Source organism: Rhinoderma darwinii, chromosome 1 (genome assembly GCF_050947455.1).
Source record: "Rhinoderma darwinii isolate aRhiDar2 chromosome 1, aRhiDar2.hap1, whole genome shotgun sequence".
Taxonomy (NCBI): Eukaryota; Metazoa; Chordata; class Amphibia; order Anura; family Rhinodermatidae; genus Rhinoderma; species Rhinoderma darwinii.
In genome coordinates this window covers 623,301,165-623,325,829 of record NC_134687.1, presented here as the reverse complement: position 1 = coordinate 623,325,829, position 24,665 = coordinate 623,301,165, and the positions used below count along the sequence as shown (strand labels likewise).

Sequence of the window (24,665 nt, the reverse complement as noted above, 5' to 3'; positions counted from 1 at the left end):
TGATCACCGGTGTAATGTATAGATATACCAGTAGTGATCACCGGTGTAATGTACAGATATACCAGTAGTGATCACCGGTGTAATGTACAGATATACCAGTAGTGATCACCGGTGTAATGTATAGATATACCAGTAGTGATCGCCGGTGTAATGTACAGATATACCAGTAGTGATCATCGGTGTAATGTACAGATATACCAGTAGTGATCACCGGTGTAATGTACAGATATACCAGTAGTGATCACCGGTGTAATGTATAGATATACCAGTAGTGATCACCGGTGTAATGTATAGATATACCAGTAGTGATCACCGGTGTAATGTATAGATATACCAGTAGTGATCACCGGTGTAATGTATAGATATACCAGTAGTGATCGCCGGTGTAATGTACAGATATACCAGTAGTGATCGCCGGTGTAATGTATAGATATACCAGTAGTGATCACCGGTGTAATGTACAGATATACCAGTAGTGATCACCGGTGTAATGTATAGATATACCAGTAATGATCACCGGTGTAATGTATAGATATACCAGTAGTGATCGCCGGTGTAATGTATAGATATACCAGTAGTGATCGCCGGTGTAATGTACAGATATACCAGTAGTGATCGCCGGTGTAATGTACAGATATACCAGTAGTGATCGCCGGTGTAATGTACAGATATACCAGTAGTGATCGCCGGTGTAATGTACAGATATACCAGTAGTGATCGCCGGTGTAATGTATAGATATACCAGTAGTGATCGCCGGTGTAATGTACAGATATACCAGTAGTGATCACCGGTGTAATGTATAGATATACCAGTAGTGATCACCGGTGTAATGTACAGATATACCAGTAGTGATCACCGGTGTAATGTACAGATATACCAGTAGTGATCACCGGTGTAATGTACAGATATACCAGTAGTGATCACCGGTGTAATGTATAGATATACCAGTAGTGATCACCGGTGTAATGTATAGATATACCAGTAGTGATCGCCGGTGTAATGTACAGATATACCAGTAGTGATCACCGGTGTAATGTATAGATATACCAGTAGTGATCACCGGTGTAATGTACAGATATACCAGTAGTGATCACCGGTGTAATGTATAGATATACCAGTAGTGATCACCGGTGTAATGTATAGATATACCAGTAGTGATCACCGGTGTAATGTATAGATATACCAGTAATGATCACCGGTGTAATGTATAGATATACCAGTAGTGATCACCGGTGTAATGTATAGATATACCAGTAGTGATCGCCGGTGTAATGTACAGATATACCAGTAGTGATCACCGGTGTAATGTATAGATATACCAGTAGTGATCACCGGTGTAATGTACAGATATACCAGTAGTGATCACCGGTGTAATGTATAGATATACCAGTAGTGATCACCGGTGTAATGTATAGATATACCAGTAGTGATCACCGGTGTAATGTATAGATATACCAGTAGTGATCACCGGTGTAATGTATAGATATACCAGTAATGATCACCGGTGTAATGTATAGATATACCAGTAGTGATCACCGGTGTAATGTATAGATATATCCAGTAGTGATCACCGGTGTAATGTACAGATATACCAGTAGTGATCATCGGTGTAATGTACAGATATACCAGTAGTGATCACCGGTGTAATGTATAGATATACCAGTAGTGATCACCGGTGTAATGTATAGATATACCAGTAGTGATCACCGGTGTAATGTATAGATATATCCAGTAGTGATCACCGGTGTAATGTACAGATATACCAGCAGTGATCACCGGTGTAATGTATAGATATACCAGTAGTGATCACCGGTGTAATGTACAGATATATCCAGTAGTGATCACCGGTGTAATGTACAGATATATCCAGTAAGCCACGTCCCCGGTCAAGGAAAATCTTTCTCCAGCCGTCACGCCGCTATTGTCCATCACAGTGCGAGACCTGGAGGGACATATGACTTGGCTCGTCCATGCCAGAAGGAGCATAAATTAGTGGCGGTACATCTGACCTTGCGCTGCTTTCCGATTTGTCTGGGAACCTATGTTCAATGACTTGTCCCTTACAAAGTCCAAACTCTATTTATTCATCTCTCTCCTTTCCTGTGTGGCGTCAAGAGCGGCGTAGATAAACTGATCCCTTACCATTGATGCTTCTGGCAATGCTCATCCACGCTGCCGCACCCCACCGCTCCCAGTACAGTGCCAGTCAGGGCAGTGCTGGTATATTTGGAGAAGTAGGGACAAATTTGTTGATGACCGATTGTAAATGCTATTGGAACTACAAATCCCGCCAACAGCAGTAATGAAAGGGGAACAGCGGAATCGCGGGGGGAGAATATAGTAATACTGAGAGGCAGATTTACTATTGGTATCGCACCAGAATTCTGCTCTAAGTTGCAACTGCTTTTTGTCGGAAATCCTTTTAGACATATTTATTAATTAAATGCGTCTAAAAGAACAGACGGTGACTGGAACGACAAGGGCTTGAAATGTGCCAAATTCTGCAAAAAAAAAAATGGACTGAAGTTTAATGTTAGAGAGAAGTTTGCATAGATGCGCCAAATTTATCAACCGGCATGAGCTGCTGTGAGGCTGTGTTCACACAGGGATACATTGCGTAACAGTAACCTGTGGGCCATAATGGTCTCCTTTTAACGTCTACATTACGATCTTTTCATAGCATAACATTAAACGGATACGATAGCAGTCTATCGGTGACGCATGCCGATGTTGGTCATCGGTTTAACGCATCCGTCACCCATAGATTATTATAATATTTGATTAACGGATATGTTATTAAAAGCTCATGACGTTAAAAGTTTTCCATACAGATCGTATTCCACAGTAGGCTCCCATGCTTAAAAAGAAACAAAAACGTATCCCTGTATTTTTTGGCCCGACAGAGGCCAAAAAGGCACTCGACCACCTCCTATGGAAACGTTTAGTATGTAGGGTGGGAGCTTTGTTCACACTAAACGTATGTGAATGGGGCCTTATCTAAGACGACTTCTCTGCTGCCATCTTGCTGCAGAACAAGACAGATTTGCTGCTCAGGAGTCAGGGAAAGTTGGGTCAGAGCCCCTACCCCTCCACAGGACTCTAATGATAGCGGTCAGTCATTGCCTACACAGCTCCGCATTGTTTTCTACATGCCCCTGAATCCGAGGGGGGGGGGATGGGGAAGATTAGCGTCTGGTCACTGAAGCCACATCCTTCCAGCAATGACTGTGTCACATCAGTGCAGCTTCCAAAACATTGTGGTGGAAGACAAGTGACAATAACAGAGTACTGCCCCCTGGTGACAGCTGTGCGTACATACATGGCTCAGGACATGGGTCAAGTGTAGGATTCCTGTCCTGACCGCCGGGAGAACGCAGCTATTTACATGGAGATGATGCTGCCAGAATATTAGAATATAAATGCTGAGAGGTCCTCATAAAACGTCCCTGTATGCGGGAAACATAGATACCTGGTTTTCTTAGGGCATCTGTTAGCCGCACTAATGCCCGGAATTGGATGAACCCGTCATCGCTTTATAATGGGCATCTATGAAATGGAATCCGGTGAACGAGGCAGTTCCAGAGCACGCCCCGACGCGAGTGCGCTCAATGGAGTCACGGCTGTGACCATGTGGTGCCTCTCGGCCAATCATGCTTATGACTGACACTTCGAACAGCACCTGCGTAATGACTGTTTAACCCCTTTCCGTCCTACACTCTAATAATATGTTGCAGTTTACGAGTGGCCCCTTTGAATCCACGTTGTCTTATGGCACAGTGATGTGCTGTGCCCATGCCATCACTGGCACGTCCGTTTAACCTCTTACATGCTGCGGTCAATAGTAACCGCAGCACCTAAGGCGCTTGACAGCCCATTGGCGACCCCGTAATTTGATTCTGGGGTGTCGTGTGTTTCCATGGCAGCCAGGGGCCTATCAAAGGTCTGCCATTCCTAGCTATATTAGCATGCATCAATGACAGGCAATAATACTTTGAAATACTACGTTTTCTAAAGCGTTTTTACAAGTGAAGAAACGGTCGCAGCTTCAAGACCCCTAGTGAGACATAAAAAAGCAAAAACAGTTAATTGTGTAATCATATAAAAAAAAAAAAGTTAGATCACATAGTAAGGCTATGTTCACACGGGGTATTTTGCCGAGTTTTTTGACGTGGAAACCGCGTCGCAAAACTCGGCAGAAACGGCCCGAGAACGCCTCCCATTGATTTCAATGGGAGGCGTCGGCGTCTTTTTCCCGCGAGCAGTAAAACTGCCTCGCAGGAAAAAGAAGCGACATGCCCTATCTTCCGGCGCTTCTGCCTCCGACCTCCCATTGACTTCAATGGGAGGCAGGAGAAAGCGTATTTCTCGCTGTTTTATGCCCGCGGCGCTCAATGGCCGCGGGCGAAAAACGGCGCGAAAATCGGCGTGCAGGGAGAGGAGTATCTGCCTCAAAGTTCCAAACGGAATTTTGAGGCAGATATTCCTCCCCCAAAATACTCCGTGTGAACAAAAAGAAAACCTACACAAAACAATGGAGGAATTGCTGTTTTATTTGTCATCTCTTAAAAAAATAAGTCCTCATACGCTACATTGATGGGAAAATCTAAAATGCAATGATGGAAAGGCTAAAAATAATCGCTGCGTCCTGAAGGTACAAAACAAGTCGGTCCTTGAGAGTTGGAATATCTTTTTGTTTAAAGGGTAACTAAACTTTAAAAAAACTTTGGCATGTCAGAAGTTTTGATCGTTGGAGGTCTGAGACCCCCACCAATCGCTAAGACGAAGCGCTCGGGTGAGCGTTGTGCCGCTTCATTTCTGATCAGCTTTCCTCGCAGTGGTGTACGGGCTCAATGGAAAGTACATTTACCAGCACAGCCCTGACTGCCCACAGTGCCCAGGAAACTAATACAATATAAATTGATAGATAACCGGGGGGGGGGCTGGTTTATAATACAAGGTGGAAGACCAAGATATATATGCCTACTACCTGCCAGTCAGGCCGAATACTCGCAGAGCTGGACGGCTGACGTCACCGAGATTATCAGGTTTTTGACTATGAAGAAAAATAGCACAGATAAACCCTTGTATGAATGAAAAAAACATGGTTGCTCCTTTCCAAAAACAGCGCTACAGTTGTTTATGGGCTGTGTTGGGTATTGCACCTCTGTTCCATTAATGTGAATGAGGCTGAGCTGCAATACTTCATCATATGGATATGAATGGCACTGTTTTTAGAAGGCAGCCATGTCTTTCTAATCTCATAAACCCCTTTAGAGGAATTGTCCACATTGGCGAGCCCCCCTCTAATAACTCACGACTACTTGGAGTTTGGGATTACCCCATGTTCAGCTCGTATCAACAGGGGAAATGATTTTGTAGCCTTACATTAATGTAATGTATGGGGGCCAGCCGCCACCCAGCCTCGCTTTACAGCAGTTTTCTGCTCATGCGTTGTGTGTATTTCTAGAAAAGCCATTGATTACCAAGGGATCTTAGAAGCACGACCTAGCTGGACTACAACTCTTATCACATGAGCACAGTATGGACCCTTTGCAGTCTGTGGTCACCATAATCTGAGGTCCGTAATGCAGTCCTTAGGGTCCACACACATGGCATTGCTGTGTCCACTGAGCCTTACCACAGCAGACATGGCACGCCTTGTGCCTCTGTGACCCACCGGGTTCTCCCCTAGAAGCACTACTTATAGGGGCCAGAATACAAAACTGTAATGTAGTGCCACAAAATCCTTTTATTCCTTATGAATATGTGAGGAAAGAAGTCATGACATGTCCCCAACGTGCCAGAAAGAGTGATAGTCTTATAGATGCATCATGACGGTACCCAAAGGGGCAGATTTACTTAGACCGGCCTTTCGTACACAAGTCTTGGCTATCTGCATTGCTGGAATAAGATGCGACAGATTTATTAGGAGGTGCACCGTCCATCCCCACCCTACCGGATATAAACTAAAAAATAAGCATACTCCCCTCACTGGGGATATGGAAGAGAAAAAGAGCGGTGAGCATATATATTTTTTGTATTTCTCAAGTCGTCCGAAGGGGTGTTTTGAGGGGGTGTAGACTGATTTCGAAGGGGGGGGGGGGTGCATGGTACGGGTCCCTGGCATGGCCTTTAACTTGCTACGCCCCATAGATTTCCACTATAACTTAGTGAATTGTAGTGGAAATTTGTTATAATTTATTATGTTTCTGCCGTAAATTATAATATATATGTCGTGATGCTGTAAGCCCACCCCTTTATGTAACACCACACCCTATTTTTCCGCCAAAGCGGTGAGCGCAGCGTAAAAAGGTCAAAAGTTGCAAATTGCGACTCTCGGGCTCTTTTGCAACTTTTCTACACCAGAAAACTGGAGTAGAAAGGTTGATAAATTCTTCCCCTAGAGTTCCTACAGGTCCGTAATATGAATTCATAAGGAGGGGCTTTATATGATGCTGTATAGGGTCATGTGGCAGCGCGAGTGCGTGGATCCCAAGTCTCTTAAGATTTCACTTTAGGAGCTGAATGGGAAGTTGTTGTGGAGCAATGATGGAGCAATGATGTAGCTCTTGTGCTGGGAAAGGGCTGACTGGAGGTGGAGGCAGATGTGCTGGTCATGTTTAACATTTAAAGGGGTTCTTATGACAAGGAGCTGATCACAAAGTTCCTTCTTCTAGGACCCCCAGCGATCAGCTGTAATCTGTGAGGAAACCTGACTGTTCATACCTATGCAATTCAATGGGGCCATTCACACGTGTTGTTTTTCACACATCGTGTGTCCGTTGCGTGAAACTCACTGCATGTCCTATATTGGTGCGTTCTGTCAGTGTTTTTCACGTACTCATAGACTTCAATGGGCGACAAGGTGCGCAAAAACGCACCTATATAGGACATGCAGTGAGTTTCACGCAACGGACACTCGTTGTTGCGTAAAAACTCACGCATGTCTAAATAGCCCCATTGAAATTAATGGGTCCCCGTGCTGTTAGTTTTCTCAACGGACAGCACACGGACGAGTATTATGGTATGTTCACACGCCCTTTTTACGGATCTAATTCGGGCGTTTTTGTCTCGAATTACGTCCGAAACTACGGCTCCAAACCAGCGGGAAACATATGCCCATTGAATTCAATGGGGTTACGGTGTTCTGTGCAGACAGGCTTTTTTTTACGCGCCGCTGTCACAAGACGGCGCGTAAAAAGACGCCCGCGTCAAAGAAGTGCATGTCACCTCTTGGGGCGTAATTGGAGCCGTTTTTCATTGACTCCATTGAAAAACAGCTCCAATTACGTCCGTAATTGACGCCGCGAAAAACGCGGGTACGAGCAATTACGTCTGAAATTCAGGAGCTGTTTTCGCCTGAAAACCGCTCCGTAATTTGAGCCGTAATGGACGTGTGAACATACCCTTATACTCGTCTGAATGAACCCTAAGTGTTCAATTTCTCTGCAGCGCCACCACAGGAGAAATGGAGTATTACACGGTGTCCATTCATATCAATGTGTTGTCGGTGTAATAAAGGACAGTACATGACCTCCAGAGAGAGAGACACTCTTTATAATCGCTCTTCACTATGGCCAAGAGATGAGGATCCTGAACAGAGGACCCCCCTCTATTATCACTAACAGGGTGTATGACAATGGGTTCTAAACTGGACAACCCGATCCCCTGTGCCAGATAAGTCATAAAGTATAATAATGGAGCAACAACCTTCAGTCACTCATCAGTGGACCGGCTATAGAACTAGTTGGTACCCTGGAGTATACAGATGAGTGCGCTCCTGCCAGTCTGAGTATGACGTGCGTCACCGGATCCAGGATGTAACTTCTCGTCGTTCTTTTCTTTTTAGGTCGGAATGACAGCGGGGAGGAGAACGTCCCTATAGATCTCAGCAGAGGTAAGATAGTAATGCGTGCAGTCATATTGTGTCCGTTGTGTAACATTTCAGGTCAATCATTATTCCACATCCTTAATAAGCAACCTAAATTATTCTATTGTTAGCTGAGTAATCACCGCCGTTTTATCTGACGCTTCCCATGAAGATTTAGGCTATGTTCACACGGGGTATTTTGCCGAGTTTTTTGACGCGGAAACCGCGTCGCAAAACTCGGCATAAACGGCCCGAGAACGCCTCCCATTGATTTCAATTGGAGGCGTCGGCGTCTTTTTCCCGCGAGCAGTAAAACTGCCTCGCGGGAAAAAGCGACATGCCCTATCTTCGGGCGCTTCCGCCTCCGACCTCCTATTGACTTCAATGGGAGGCAGGAGAAAGCGTATATCTCGCTGTTTTATGCCCGCGGCGCTCAATGGCCGCGGGCGAAAAACGGCGAGATAATTGCCGCGAAAATCGGCGTGCAGGGAGAGGAATATCTGCCTCAAAGTTCCAAACGGAATTTTGAGGCAGATATTCCTCCCCCAAAATACTCCGTGTGAACATAGCCTTAGGTCGCTTTCAAACGTTTAGAGTCCGTATTACAGCCGGAATTCGCAGGCCTCCCCGGGTTCTACTGAACCGGACTTGGATTACTCTAGCATCTTACGTCGATCTTAGTCCGGTTCAGTAGAACCGCAAGAGGTCCAGGCATTGTGGGTATATCCTACACTAAAATTCACAATGAGGGCGCTGGTCTAGTTGTAAGCAACGCTCGTCCATGAATCCAGGGCAGACCCCTTTCTACTTGTTTTGAAAAAAATCAAACCACATTGCACCCTCCTGCAACTTTTTTTGTTGTTCAACCAAGGTAACTACATCTGCTGTGTTCCGGATCTGTACACTTTATCGTTACGGGGGAAATGCTCCCAATGGACTGTTTTATAAATAAATGAAATTTGGCGGCAGATATGCTCTGAGCTGCTACATATGGCTGCAGATATGCTCTGAGCTGCTACATATGGCGGTGTCAATCCGATTGTGACGTATGAGCACAGCCTAACACACTTTCCTATAACTCTAGTACAGGACTGGACACACTACAGGCGCCTAGAAATGAGCTTCATGTGCTTAATTTTTTGAGAGGTTTTCTATTTAAGTGACCCTCCTGAACGATCCTGCTACTATTCTGGTCCTCCATCTTTCTAAAATTGCCACTTCAGTCTCAGACTAGCTTATGTAGAGTGTTCATAGTTAGTCTGAACCCCCCCCCCCCCTCCTACTCCACCGCTCTCCGATGACATCATCGGCGCTGGCCCTTCAGAGAAAAGTGAAGTGGGAGAGGTGTTTTTCCGATTTCTGTGGTACCGATACAGCGGCAGGATCATTCAGGAGAAGGGCACCAGGTATGATGACTATACATTTGCAAGGTATAGTCAAATGTTATACTTTTGACTGGAGGGTCGCTTTCATGTCTCATGCCTAAATAATCTAACGCCTTCAGGGGTGGAGCCGCAATGTTTTGTCCATTTTTTGGTTTTTGTTTTAATGGACATAAGTACTAACAAAAGGGATTACAGGGATTGTCTCATCCCAGACAACCCCGTATATAAGAGAGCTGTCGCCGTCGGCTGCTTATTTCCCCCGTAGCGGCCACTACAGGGGGAACGTAGTATTACATGCGGCCATTTAAATATTGCATGGACAGAGCAAGAGCCGTTGCTTATAGAGAGGATCCCCTATTGCTCTATGACGTCCATATACTTCTTAAATATTGTAAGCATTTGGGTAAATTCTATCCATCCTTATTCCATTGTAACCTGTTTGCGCGGTGACTTCTAGGCCTATTTTTATGCCGTTTGTTTTTGGGAAGGTCTGACAGTCCCACGCTGCTTGCCATTTTCACATTAATAAGCTTTCTTGCATATCTTTTGATTTTGTGAATATGCCTCTATTGTCCCTTGGAAATATTTTCAAGCCTCTGTCCAATCTCTAGGATATGCCATCACTTCATGATCAGTGGAGATCTAAACTTTGGCACCTCGTACAAAGGGGCACAAGTTCCTCTGCAGGGAGCTGTAACGTCTTTCCAGTGCATGGGGCTGGGTTGTAGTTCCCACACAGCAGATGGCCAGGAGTGATGTTGTGCTGGGATGAACTGAAGTAGACGTCTTGTGAAGGCTGCCCCTGTCCATATGGCCCATTTGTAGTCTGTAGCCTATTGGCTGAGAAAATGGGACAGTGCGATGGTAACTTCTTTTATATCGTTTACAAACAGCACGTTTCTGGGTTGGACCACTCTCTCTCTCTGAAGTACACAGTACGATCCCATCCCGAAACGCGTTGTTTTATTGCACTGAACAAAAAGCTACCATTGTACTGTCTTGCAGCAGCGCCGGCCATAAAAACAATGTGTAGCTGCCTGTGGCTTTCCCCAACAAAGTCAACTGTTTCCCACAGGTACCTGGAGTGGTCCTAATCTGAAAGGGGTTGCCTTTTAGGGTAGGGCCACAAGGAGCGGCAACCGAGAAATGGCTGCAAAAAGACTGAAAACCACACCAGCATGCAGTTTTACCTCGAAATGGCGTAGTTTTTGAAATGAATGTACATGGCCGCACGATTTTGCAGCGGCCACTAACAATAAAACTGCTCAACTGTTAAATTGTGTGGCCATTAGGAATCTTTTTGAAAACCGTGCTGATTTACTGTAAAACACAATGCCGTCGTAGTATGTGTGTGTGTATATATATATATAGATAGCGATTTATATATTTGTGTGTGTGTATATATATCTATTCAAGTTCTAATCTTTATTTTCAGTATTTTTTATTTTTGTTAAATATGTTTATTATTTTTTAAATAATCAAATTCACTTTCACATTTTTTGCTTATTTTTTTTTTTAACTATTCCGTTTATTTTTAAAATGGTCTATTTTTTTTTTTTTTTTCAATAACTATTCACTTTCTAATTTTTTTTTTTACATTTTTGTTCCTTTTTACTTATTTCTGTCGACTTGAATTGCCAAGCAATTTTCTTTGAACCACCAATGCACATTCAATTTTTGAATTGAATTCAGGAATTGGCTTTAAGTTGACCAACGTGAAGGAACATCATTCTTTAATCAAATAGCGGAAATCTATTGTGGAGCCCTGACGATTTATCCTGCCCCCGTCAGCTCTGGCTTCTTTATTAACCATGTAACCACATCAACCAGAAAAACACTGTGTCGATTCGTTGTGCTGCAAGCAAGGGATTAGCGCCTCCGAGAAGTCCTTGTGACCTGCAATCTTGTGCTGCAAGGAGAGCGAGTTTTATTTCTTAGGATATTTTTAAGTTATTTCAGTCATGACTTTAGGGATAAACCGCTTCCCGTATGGCAGCCGCCTTGTGGAGCGAGGTACTGCATAGTAATCAATGGCCTTATTTAGAGGACTGTCACACCTTGAAAACTAAGGGCATATTAACTAGAAATGCACTCGATTCCGCAAGGCTGTAACGGTCATATAATCTATAGACGCTATGTCTTCTTTTACATTTTGCTGAAAAGGGGCAATGGTGGCGTTACTATACGTTTCAAATCAAAAGGGTTTTATGTCCAAGTTGCTAAAGATTGTTAAAAGAAAATTGTAATATTCCGTTTTAAAATTTCGTGCCATCGGTCCTCGGGGTGCCCCGCCTCTTACTATTGTCATTGCAATGTGATGACATTTCATCCAGCGCCACCTGACAATGGCAGCCAATTGAAGGCCACAGTGGTGACGTCACTATGCACAACCCTTTACTGCTGCAAAATGTCCTTTCTGACCGTTCTCTCAGCTGTTTTATTAGTGTTATCCACTAAAAATGTCTGCCCGACTAGAAGATACGAATGTTTAGAGAGCACAAATTCTTTCTTCCAACTCGCATTGCAATTACACTGTCTGGTGAAAAGTAAGTGGACCCCTGACCAGCACACCTGAATAATCTTGTTGGACGGCAAAAATCATGAGCGTTAAGGCGTAGGGCCCCTTTTTCGGCTATACATTCTTCTGGGAAGGCTTTCCACATGATTTTGGAGTGCGACTGTGGGAATTTGTGCCTATTCATCCAAAAAAGCATTTGTGAGGTCAGGCACTGATGTTTGGAGAGAAGGTCTGGCTCACAATTGGCATTCCAATTCACCCTAAAGGTGTTGGATGAGGTTGAGATCCAGGCTCTGCAGTCAATTGGGTAACTCGTCACCAAACTTCTCATGCCATGTCTTTGTGGAGCTCGCTGTGTTCACAGGGGCACAGTTTTGCTGGAACAGGAAAGGGTCAAACCACAAAGTTTGAAACTACAATTGCGTAAAAGGTATTTTTTATTCTGTAGCATTAACATAACCATTCACTGGAAATATACGGGCAAACCCTGAAACATAACTCCAGACCATTAATTCTTCTCCACCAATGTTACAAAAGTCACCATGCATTCTGGTTGGCAGCGTTCTCCTGGCATCTTGCCAACTCCTGATTCCTCCATAAGACTGCCAGATAGTGAGCCATCATTCATTACACCAGAGAACATGCTGCTACAGAGTCCAGTGACGACGTGCTTTACACCACTCCAGCCTCCACTTGGCATTGTGCATGGTGATCTTAGACTTTTTTGCAGCGACCATAGAAACCCATTTCATGAAGCTACAGACACACAGTTCTAGTGCTGATGTCTCTTTTAGAGGCAGTGTGGATCTCTGTTTTGATCATGCGCTTCATCACTCGGCGGCCCTGCTCTGTGAGTTTGCATGATTTACCGCTTCGAAATTAAACTGTTGTTAACTCCTAGATGCAATTGTAGCACTTACAGGTGATTGGGGCAGGTATAGCAGAAAATAATAGCATTTACAGGTGACTGGACAGGCCTAGCATATAATAACATGTGACTGGGCAGATCTAGCAGATAATAATACTTACAGGTAACTAGGGCAGATCTAGCAGATAATAATAACGCTTACAGGTGATAGGTTCAGATCTAGCGGATAATAATAACACAGGGGACTAGAGAAAATCTAGCAGATAACACAGGTAACCGGGGAAGATCTAGCAGATAATACCACTTACAGGTAATCGGGACAGATTTAGCAGATAACAACGCTTACAGGTGTCTAGGGCAGATCTAGCAGATAATGTTAGCACTTACAGGTGACTGGGGCAGATCTAGCAGATAATGTTAGCACTTACAGGTGACTGGGGCAGATGTAGCAGATAATGTTAGCACTTACAGGTGACTGGGGCAGATCTAGCAGATAATGTTAGCACTTACAGGTGACTGGGGCAGATGTAGCAGGTAATGTTAGCACTTACAGGTGACTGGGGCAGATCTAGCAGATAATGTTAGCACTTACAGGTGACTGGGGCAGATCTAGCAGATAATGTTAGCACTTACAGGTGACTGGGGCAGATGTAGCAGATAATGTTAGCACTTACAGGTGACTGGGAAAGATCTAGCAGATAATAATAACACTTACATGTTACCAGGGCAGATCTAGCAGATAATAAGAAGATTTATGGGTAAATCAGAAATGTTATGAACTGACCTATGCCACATATAAAATGACTGAACTCTTCAGTACGACCCATACTACTATAATTGATTGTCTATGGAGATTGCATGGCAGTGTGCTTGATTTTATGCACCTGTTTTGCAATGGGTGTGTCTGAAACCCGTATGTTCAATAATTAGAAGGAGGGTCCACATACTTTTGGCCGTACAGTGTATTTTTATAGCCAGGGCATCAGAACTGCGACCCCACATTAGGGAACAACTTGTTAAAGAAGATGTCTTTGCCTACTTAGGCACACAGCTAGATTGACTCCCGCCTTCAAATTCTTATATGGGTGCCAAATAGACCATACACACTCCCTACAGTCGGGAATACCATTCAGTCTGAATTTGATGTCCCAATTAGTTTAGACATCTACAAAACCTACTGGAACTATGGCATAATGTGCAAGCGCCTCACTCAAGAGCTGAAATCTAACTGGCCTTTTTTTCTAGCCATTCATAAACCTCTGTTTCCATGACTTGTTGAGGATCATACCATGTGAAGTTAGTTAGATAACCCCATCAATAAGTTCTTGAATGTTTTTCCTGCTCTTGCTCAATGTTTAACTCAAGCGTCTAATTCCACTTTGTATCCCAATGTACATGCTTTTTTTTTTGGTCAATCTTGCAAACAACCATCCAAATGAGACCTGGCCCCTAGTTTTCCAGGGATTTCAGAGCATAAACTTCTTGAAAAACGTCTGCAAACCCTAACCCCCGAAAGAGAGGCCACATTCAAAGCAGAGGTGAAGGCTAAGCTTAATGTGAACACGTCCTGTCCACGAAGAAACCAGCATTAGTGCCAACAATCACTGACCCGTCACGTCTGCGACATTTGTCTGCTTCTGGATGACATTGTCAAGACTTCAACGTTTTGCCAGCATACTATGAGGTCCCATGTAAGAGCAGCAAAGCATGGGGACAGGTTCACTGCACTACTAGCCCGAACGGCACAAAAATATTGTGGCCTTAGGCTAAGAGCATCTAATAAAGAAAACGGTGGACTCATAGGCACGAGTCTGCTTTATATATGAGGGTAGCTCTCCCACCACCCCTTTTACCAGTAATTGACGGCTGCCATGTATAGTCAGTGGTGAGAGGGGTGGATGTCGACAATTTTACCAAGGTTTATAATCTATACACGTGACGATCCCTTTCTTTGACTTACACTGAAACTTCTCCCGGACCTTTGACGCACATGCCTGCACCTAAAAGCTGGACTCGGACCCCTTACCTATGCTGGGGATAGCAGGGCATTACATGTAATTTGAGTTTCCCCCTTTTTCTTTGCTGGTCATCACCAACAAGACCTCTTTGATGTGTCAGACCTTCATGACTTTTTACTTACAAGGTAGACTCGAAAGAGCAGACAGCTAGGGAAATCTCAAAACCTCACTGACTACAGAAAATTTATAGAACTGTTCCCTGGGCTTGCCTCTGAGCTGTAGAGATCTTTTGGACTTTACCTAGTAAATGTCACCCAAATGGACTAAAGAATACTTTGGCCCCAACTATTTATGAACAACCACTTAAAGAGAATGTGTCGCTAGAAATTATATATATATTTTTTTCAGTTAAACAATTAGTATTTGAGTGATTACACATTGTTTTAATTTTTTTTATTATTTCACAAGTCAGGAAATATTATAAATTAGATTCTAATTTATAACATTTCCATTTGCTGGCCACTAGATGGGAGCAGTTCCCAAAATTGCAGCATGGTCACTGTGGTAAAGTAACCTCATTGATTTATGCTGCAAATTTGGGCTGGACACACTCCTCCAGTGTCCTCACACAATCCCCCCTCCTTTATCCTGGATAGTGCCAGGAGAAGGAGGGGTTTGAAGGTCTTCAAACCTCCTACACTGTGTGCCGCCATTTTCTGAGCGACTGCACAGTGTAGGAGGATTAGATACAGTGCTCAGCAAACAGTATCACGTGAACATAATACACACATCACATACACGAACATAAATTACCTGCTCCTGCCTCCGCTGGTCTACGCTCCTTGCGCCTTCGCTTCATTGAATATATGGCCGGAAGCCGCGACCGGAAGTAGTCATCTTACTGCGGCTTTCGGTCCACATGAAAATGGCGCCGGATTTCGATCTACGAACGAGCTTCGTTTTGGTTTGAAAAAATCATGACACCTTCCCTTTAAGCCTTTAATAGAAAAATTAAGCAGAAGGAAAGAGTCTTGTAGAAATCTGACACATGACTTAAGGGTGGGACTTAAAGGGGTTGTCTCATGAAGACAATCCCTGTCCATATGCCCTATTAGGGGATATGGAGGTCATAGAGATCATAAAAGATGTCTGGACCATTGTACTGAACAAACACTTTTACACTTTGTGTCTCCCTTATTTCCTCATAGATTGTAAGCTCTTGCGAGCAGGGTCCTCACTCTTATTTGTATTGTAAATTAACTTTGTCACTATGTAATGTCTGATATTGTCTGTTCATGTTCCCTCTAAATTGTAAAGTGCTGCGTAATATGTTGGCGCTAAATAAATAAAGATTATTATAGAGGGGACGAGCCAGAACGGAGAGACGCTCTGTAAGAGTGGCTCCGCTCCAGCAGTCTCTAGCCGTCTGTATTACATGGACGGCCATTTATATGACTAGTCACCATGTAATACTACATTTTCCCTGTAGCGGCCGCTGCAAGGAGAATGTTTGGCTTGCCATCTCTTCCCCTGAAAAACATCAGCTTCTTGCCGGTGGTGGCGGGAGACGAACCAATGACGTCCAGCTGATCACTGCGCTGGCTCCCGTATGAAGAGGGGTTGTTCGTGGTAAGACAGCCCTTTTAAAGAGACTCTGTCACCACATTATAAGTGCCCTGTCTCCTACATAAGGAGATGGGCGCTGTAATGTAGGTGACAGTAATGCTTTTATTTAAAAAAACGATCTTTTTTCACAACGTTAGGAGCGATTTTGGTTTATGCTAATGAGCTTTCTTAATGCCCAAGTGGCGTACTTTTACTTTCGACCAAGTGGGCGTTGTACAGAGGAGTGCATGACGCTGACCAATCAGCATCATGCACTCCTCTCCATTCATTTACACTGCACTAGCGATATAGATATATCGCTATGTGCAGCCTCATACACAAGCCCTAACATTACTACAGTGTCCTGATAATGAATACACATGAAATCCAGCCTGGACGTGATGTGTACTCAGAATCCTGACACTTCTGAATCTCTTTTTGTGAGATTCCAGCAACGGATACAAAATCTCGCGAGATCACGGAGCTAAACGAGATTTGGTTTCACTTGCCGGAATCTCACAAAAAAAGATTCAGAAGTGTCAGGATTCTGAGTACACATGACGCCCAGGCTGGATTTCATGTGTATTCATTATCAGGACACTGTAGTAATGTTAGGGCTTGTGTATGAGGCTGCACATAGTGATATATCTATATCGCTAGTGCAGTGTAAATGAATGGAGAGGAGTGCATGATGCCGATTGGTCAGCGTCATGCACTCCTCTGTACAACGCCCACTTGGTCGAAAGTAAAAGTACGCCCACTTGGGCATTAAGAAAGCTCATTAGCATAAACCAAAATCGCTCCTAACGTTGTGAAAAAAGATCGTTTTTTTAAAATAAAAAGCATTACTGTCACCTACATTACAGCGCCCATCTCCTTATGTAGGAGACAAGGTGGCGGTGTCTATTGGTATTTTTCGTCTTATTGCAGACAGAATAGTGGGGGAAGGCTGCTATTTACTGCAAGGCACCTGGCTGCAGACGGAGCCCTCCCCCAGTGCTATTTCTGTAATAGAAGTAAAGTAAGAGACAGGTTGGTGAGAAGGGGAAACACTGCTGATCTCCTGGGACACGTATAGAATTCTTGATCTATTTCTCACAATTTTGTGCAAAATGAGAACACGTATAATCAAAGGGGAGAGGATAAATAGAGGATTGCTGGGATTTTTTTTGTGTATTCTCTACATTTAGTGTTCCTTTAATTGATAAGTTTGGACAACTAAACCTACATACGCTGACCCATGACATCGCTTGACTAAGCAGCTGGGCTGAGAAAAGTAGTCTGTCATCTGCAGCTAGACGAGACCAGCACAGCCCATATATTCAGTAGGTAAAGATGCTTTATTCTGGCTCGTCTGCTCAATTGTTGGAACGCTTGTTTTTGATAATGATATTATACTAGGGAGGTTCATCATGTGGTTCTGAACTGTGTTAATTTTCGCCATTACTTTTAAAGGGAATGTCTTGTGTGTCATTTTTTGACCTTTTTTTAGAATTAGATTTCAGTCTGTAACAGATAAATAATGTGTTTGATCTTAATGTTTAGATATTCATTTATTTATTTATAAAACCTTTCCTGGGGGCCATATTGGACACACCCTTCCTGTATCGTCTGTATAGACCGTGAACCTGGTTGTGTGTGCTTTATGGCAGCTGCAACGAATGAGAATCAATTGATTGTCATAGATTTTTACAGTCTCCAGGAAGTGATGGAGAACAACCCCTCCCCCAGAGATCAGAGAGTAACAGGAGAGCTGTAGACAGAGCCTTCTATGTGTGTAGTGTCACTATCCTGCCTTATCTAAGCCTCCAGCAGTACAACAGAGCTGTCATTAACATGCCCGCCTTCTACTGATAATGAGAGGACTCTGCTCATCCTGCCTCAGTCTACATATGTTGGCTGCAAAAAAACGTGTCATCCGATTGTGTGTGCTCTACTGACAAGTGTGAGAACTGCAATATTTCAATATTTTTTTTTATTCTGTTGATAGTCACATAAAAAAAATGAAAAAAAGCACCAAAAGTTAAAGAAAATAAAGTATATATTTTGAATAAATTCATGATCGTAATAATCTTATTTATTGATAATACATTCCCTTTAAGAAAATCTTTATCTCCACTAAGGTTGAAGTGTAATTTTGTTGGAAGCCGAGCATGTGCGCTGCCGCTCCGTTCACTGTCTATGGGATTGCCGGAGATAGCCGAGTACGGCGCTAGACTATCTCCGGCAGTGCCACAAAGAATGAATGGAACAGCAGGGCTCATGTGCGACCTGCCGCTCCATTCATTCAAAGAACTGGGACACCCTTTCTTGTGATCAGTCAGGGTCCCAGTGGTCGGACCACCGCCGAGCAGCATGTTATCGCCTATCCTGTGGTTAGGGGGTAACATTTCATCTTGGGACAACCCATTTAAGAAGCCTTGTATAAGCGGTATATCTTACTTGGTTGGATGACTGTATCTATTGACAAATGGAAATTCTGTTTCCGATAAAAGTTAACCATCGACGCTTCAGTGAACCCTGTAGCATGCGGGGATATCCTAGCTTCCTTTATCTGCTACGTGTAGCTCTGGACTCAGCTTCTCGAGAGGTTTCCTCTTCCAAAACAGCAGATACTTGCAAGTATCGCGGTCTAGTTATGTGGCTAGGCCTCCTCTATGACTAATAAATGACCTTAGAAATGGCTATTGGTAAATTTTCAGCTTCTCGGTATCTATAGAGCGTATATTGAAACCTGCAATATACGCAGCCATGCAGGAGATGTTTTGCTTTTGTAGGTGGCTTTGGTTGAATTGTCTTCGCTTGTACAGCTCTGCAAAGTTCATTGTGCCTTTGTCATCCCGTAAATAGGAAACTTGTTTTCATATGAATATTGCGGCTCCTCCGCTAGTTATCCAGCAGATCTTTGTATAAGGGAATTGTAGAATATTTGTCTTTTTTCCATTTTCCGATTCTAATCTGCTTTGTGATCTGTTTGTGTGTTCTGCTTCAAAGGACATGTCATTATGACATATAGCTTTTCTTATTAGCTGGCTATATATGGTGGCGGAGAACGATGCCTATCTTCAGAGGATCCTGCCCGTTGTGCTGTGGCAATTCTTAACCCTACAGACTCGTCTGTAGACATTGAGCATAGAAGCTTTAGGGTAAATTCAGATGTTGAAAATTTCCGGTGCAGAGTCTTCAATTTACAGTGAAATTTACGGGGGAAAAAGTCCGCTATGTGTGGACTTAGTCTTAGCGTGTATGCATACGAGCACGTTTTGTGGCATTTTTTTTTTGCCACAGTTATGTATTTTGCAATTATGTAAATTTTGTGTGAATCCTGTTATGCCATACAGTTGAAAGAAAATTAGACTACCTAGATTTCTGCATTGGTTACTAATACACTGTGGTCTGATTGTTATTGTCACAATTCTAGACCAACACAATCTAACTAGACTAATAAAACACAAACAGTTGTACTGTTCATTTCTTTTATTGAGCACATTGAGTAAACATCCACAGTGCAGGGAGAAAAAGTAAGTGAACCTCTGTGTTAATGACTTCTCCGGGAGCGAATTGGCAAGAGGTATTTTAGTTAAGGAGATGAGATTGGAAGTGTGGGTTTCGCAGGTGCTTTGTCTATTAAATAGAGAGGCACACACAGCCTGGTTACTTCTCAAGAAAGATTGGTTGGGCTGGGTTCACTCGTTGCACGAGACGAATTTTGAAAGGGACGTGTGAACCATGCCTAGAGGCAAACAACTTTCAGAAGACCTCAGAAAACGTGTTCTAGTCTAGAGATGCATGAAGCTGGGGAAAGGCTACAAAATGAGTGTACACCAATCCACGGTTAGACATTGTCTACAAATGGAGAAAATTCAGGACTGCTGCTACTCTCCCTGGGACTGAGTGTCCAGTTAAGATCACTACTAGAGTACAACGGGCAATCCTGAAAGGTAAGAAAGTCCCCAAGGAGAACAGCAAAATACCTACTGGAGACTCTGCAAACTGAAAAAAATTCTGTTCATGTGTCCGCTATAAGAAAGACACTGAACAAGAATGGTGTTCAAACAAGGACACCACGAAGGAAGCCACCGCTGTCCAAAAAAAAAACCATAGTGGTCCTCTTAAGTTTGCCTGAGACCACGTGAATGTTCCACAATGCTTCTGGCAAATTGTTCTTTGGACACATGAGACAGAAGTGGAAATTTTTAGCAAAAATGCACAACACTGTTTGGCGGAAAAAGAACACTGCACACCAAAACCTAGGGCTGGGCGATAATGACCTAAATCAAAGTCACGCTTAATTGAACATGTAACCTCGATTACGAATAATATTTTTTTATACCACACCCCGTTATGCATGCCACACCCCATGTTTGCATGCCACGACATTGAGTTAATTTATATCTCCTAAGCCTGCTGTATACTACTGTATATAATATTCCCCCCTGAAACTGCCCCTTACACAGTATAATGCCCCCATAGTTGCCCTCACGGAGTATAATGTCTCTATAGCTGCTCCCATGCAGTATAATGCCCCCACACAGCCCCAATAGTGGCTAATAAAACTAATAAAATACATAATCACCTTACCTCATTCTAATAACGAGTGGAGGAGATCCCTCTGCTCCTCTGGTCTGTGTGGCTCGGCACATCATTTCGGATTCCGCTGCACTTCTGACATATAACAGCATTTCAGGCATCCTATTGGTCCATGGTGTCCTCAATGCCTGCCCCATTTACTTTGTGTTTAGCCTCAATGCCCACATTCCACGGCCCGCCCCAATGGTATATACATGGATGATGGGGATTATATACAGGGTTGATGGGGGTTATATAGAGGAATTATGGCGGGCTGACATATACAGGTATAATGGGGATTATATACAGGGATGCTGGCTGGTATATACGGGGATGATCGGGTCCCTCGTATATTACCCCATCGTTCCTGTATATTGCCCCCATCATTCCTGTATATTACCCCCATCATCCCTGTATATTACCCCCATCATCCCTGTATATTACCCCATCATCCCTGTATATAACCCCCAAGAAAGTAGAGAGACCGCAGCACACGGTCAGGCTTGAGAAAGACCCACACCTGGGTCGAAACGTCGCTATTTATCATGGTGAAATAAAAAGACACCTTTTTGATACTTTGGTAACGACGTGTGCTGCGGTCTCTCTACTTTCTTGTGTCTATTTTGGAGATGGACTGGCTACGACTCCACACTGCTTGCACCATTTGAAAATTTTCTCCTGATATAACGTTCCTTGTGAGTGTTTCCTGGGACTATGATGTGCTGCTGATCTCTTTTTATGTATATAACCCCCATCATTCCTGTATATAACCCCTATTGTCCCTGTATATACCAGTCAGCCATCATCCCTGTATACAACTCCCATCATCCCTGTATACAGGGTTGATGGCTGCTATATACAGTGATGATGGGTGTAATATACAGGGACCCCCATCATCCCTGTATATATCAGCCCGCCATAGTCCTTGTCTATTACCCCTATCGTCCATGTCTATTACCCCTATCGTCCATGTCTATTACCCCTATCGTCCCTGTCTATTACCCCTATCGTCCCTGTCTATTACCCCTATCGTCCCTGTCTATTACCCCTATCGTCCCTGTCTATTACCCCTATCGTCCCTGTCTATTACCCCTATCGTCCCTGTCTATTACCCCTATCGTCCCTGTCTATTACCCCTATCGTCCCTGTCTATTACCCCTATCGTCCCTGTCTATTACCCCTATCGTCCCTGTCTATTACCCCTATCGTCCCTGTCTATTACCCCTATCGTCCCTGTCTATTACCCCTATCGTCCCTGTCTATTACCCCTATCGTCCCTGTCTATTACCCCTATCGTCCCTGTCTATTACCCCTATCGTCCCTGTCTATTACCCCTATCGTCCCTGTCTATTACCCCTATCGTCCCTGTCTATTACCCCTATCGTCCCTGTCTATTACCCCTATCGTCCCTGTCTATTACCCCTATCGTCCCTGTCTATTACCCCTATCGTCCCTGTCTATTACCCCTATCGTCCCTGTGTATTACCCCCATCGTCCCTGTGTATTACCCCCATCGTCCCTGTGTATTACCCCCATCGTCCCTGTGTATTACCCCCATCGTCCCTGTCTATTACCCCCATCATCCCTGTATGTAACCCCCATCATCCGTGTATATACCATTGAGGTGGGCACTGTCCGCTCGCAGTGGCGCGTGGGCATTGAGGGTAAAAAAATAATTAAATAGGGTAAGCATTGAGGACTCAGTGGACAAATAGGATGCCTGAAACACCGGTATATGCCAGAAGCCTAGCGCAGACAGGCGTGAGGCAGTGACAAGATTGCGCCCGTCTGCGGTGAGTGGCTGGCATTACACAGGGAATAGTAGAGCAGGGAACCGATGGCTCCTCGTTCTACTATAGGATTCCACTGTATTTGCGTCCTGAGAACGCAGATACAGAAAAAAAATCTAGGGCTGGGCAATTAATCGGAAAAATAATTTAAATCGAAATTCAGCGCAATTAATCAAAGTCCTCTTGTGAATTTCGGTTTTCTCAATAATTTTTTCCCGGTTTAAACTGTATCTGCATCTTCAGGACGCAGATATAGCTGAATCCAATGGTAGAGCAGGGGACCTTCTCTACCATTCACTATGTATCGCCGGACACGAGGCAGTGACGTCATCGCGCCTGTCTGCGTCGTGCCGCACACACCGGAGTGCAGACGGATCTTCTCCACTTGTCGTTGGAACGGGTTAGGGGAGTATCTATTTTATTCTTTTTATCAGGCAGCTGTGGGGACATTATACAGCGTGGGGGCAGCTATGGGGGACTTTATACTGTATGGGGGGCATTATACTGTGTTAGGGTAGCTATAGGGGCTTTATACTGCGTGGAAGTCAGTTATGGGGGCATTATACTATGTAGAAGCAGTTATGAGGCATTATACTGTGTGGAGGGCAGTTATGGGGGGCATTATACGGTGTGGTGGCAGCCAGCTATGGGGGCATTATACTGTGTTGGGGCAGCTATGGGGCAATATACTGTGTCGGGGCAGTGTCAGGTATATTTTATACAGCTGGCTCAGGGGATACGTTTCGATGTTACATGTTTAATTAATCGTGATTTTGATTTAGGTCCGAATTTCCCAGCCCTAGTAAAAACCGAAATGCGCAAGATGACCTCGGTTATCTGCGCTGAATTTCGGTTTTGTTTTTATTTTTTTTAAGATTAATTGCCCAGTCCTAGCAAAACCTTATCCCAACTGTGAAGGGTGATAGAGGGGGTGTCATTGTGGTGGATGGGGCATCATTATGGTGGAGGGAGGATCATGGTTTTTTGGCTGCTTTGCTGCCTTGTGATCATTGAGGGGGACAATAAATATAAGGGTGTATCAAAACATTTTACAGGAGAATATTAGAGTAGCAGTCCATGACCTCAAGATAAAGAGATGTTGGTCGATGCAACACGACAATAACCCAAAGCACAGAAGTAAATCCTGACATCAAAGGCTATGCAGACATTTTTTTAATATAGAAACAGGGAGAGAACCTCCAGCTCACCGGTCTGCGTCTCCAACAGCGTCGCTCGGATCCCCGCGACGGCCCGCGCTGTGGAACAGCAAGATAGAAGAAAAAAATGATCCAGCGCTGATGGTAGTTAAAAGGGAAAAACAAGTCCCATGTTTATTGGAGAAATCCTTAAAATCAAAAGGGAGACACAGTCCCAAGGTAGGAGTAGTCAGGGTGTATACCCGAGCATACGCGTTTCGAACGCGGTCTGCGTTCTTAGTCATGGCAGGACTTTTTTTTCCCTTTTAACTACCATCAGCGCTGGATCATTTTTTTCTTCTATCTTGCAGACATTTTTTTCTTATTGCAATGTAATTTACATTTACATCATATGTAATTTACAATATATATATATATATATATATATATATATTTGTATTGTTGTTATATAGCATCTTATTTGATTTATGATTACTTTCTTTGGTTGTAAAGATGTCAGCATAGAATAGGGTTCGGGAGAGAGGCTACAGATAAGCCAATAATTAACTGGGCTGTCGGACTGATTACTTAGCGGCTCTAGCAGCTTGTATTGTAAGACATACAAGCTGCAGAAGACAAACAGTGCAACAGTGGGGCATTATACTGTGTGGGGAGAACTATGGGGCATTATACTGTGTGGGGAGAACTATGGGGCATTATACTGTGTGGGGAGAACTATGGGGCATTATACTGTGTGGGGAGAACTATGGGGCATTATACTGTGTGGGGAGAACTATGGGGCATTATACTGTGTGGGGAGAACTATTGGGCATTATACTGTGTGGGGAGAACTATGGGGCATTATACTGTGTGGGGAGCACTATGGGGCATTATACAGTGTGGGGAGCACTATGGGGCATTATACTGTGTGGTGAGCACTATGGGGCATTATACTGTGTGGGGAG

At 43.8% G+C, this 24,665-nt stretch overlaps 1 protein-coding gene across 3 annotated transcripts in view; it reads left to right on the top strand.

The window, feature by feature from the left end:
• Window positions 1-24,665, top strand: part of RICTOR (RPTOR independent companion of MTOR complex 2) — a 115,429-nt gene that overhangs the window by 6,643 nt on the left and 84,121 nt on the right. For all 3 annotated transcript variants that reach the window (XM_075842177.1, XM_075842168.1, XM_075842187.1), the window contains exon 2: window positions 7,851-7,898. In XM_075842177.1, the coding sequence (XP_075698292.1) occupies window positions 7,851-7,898 (48 nt within the window). The remainder of the gene's footprint in view (window positions 1-7,850; window positions 7,899-24,665) is intronic.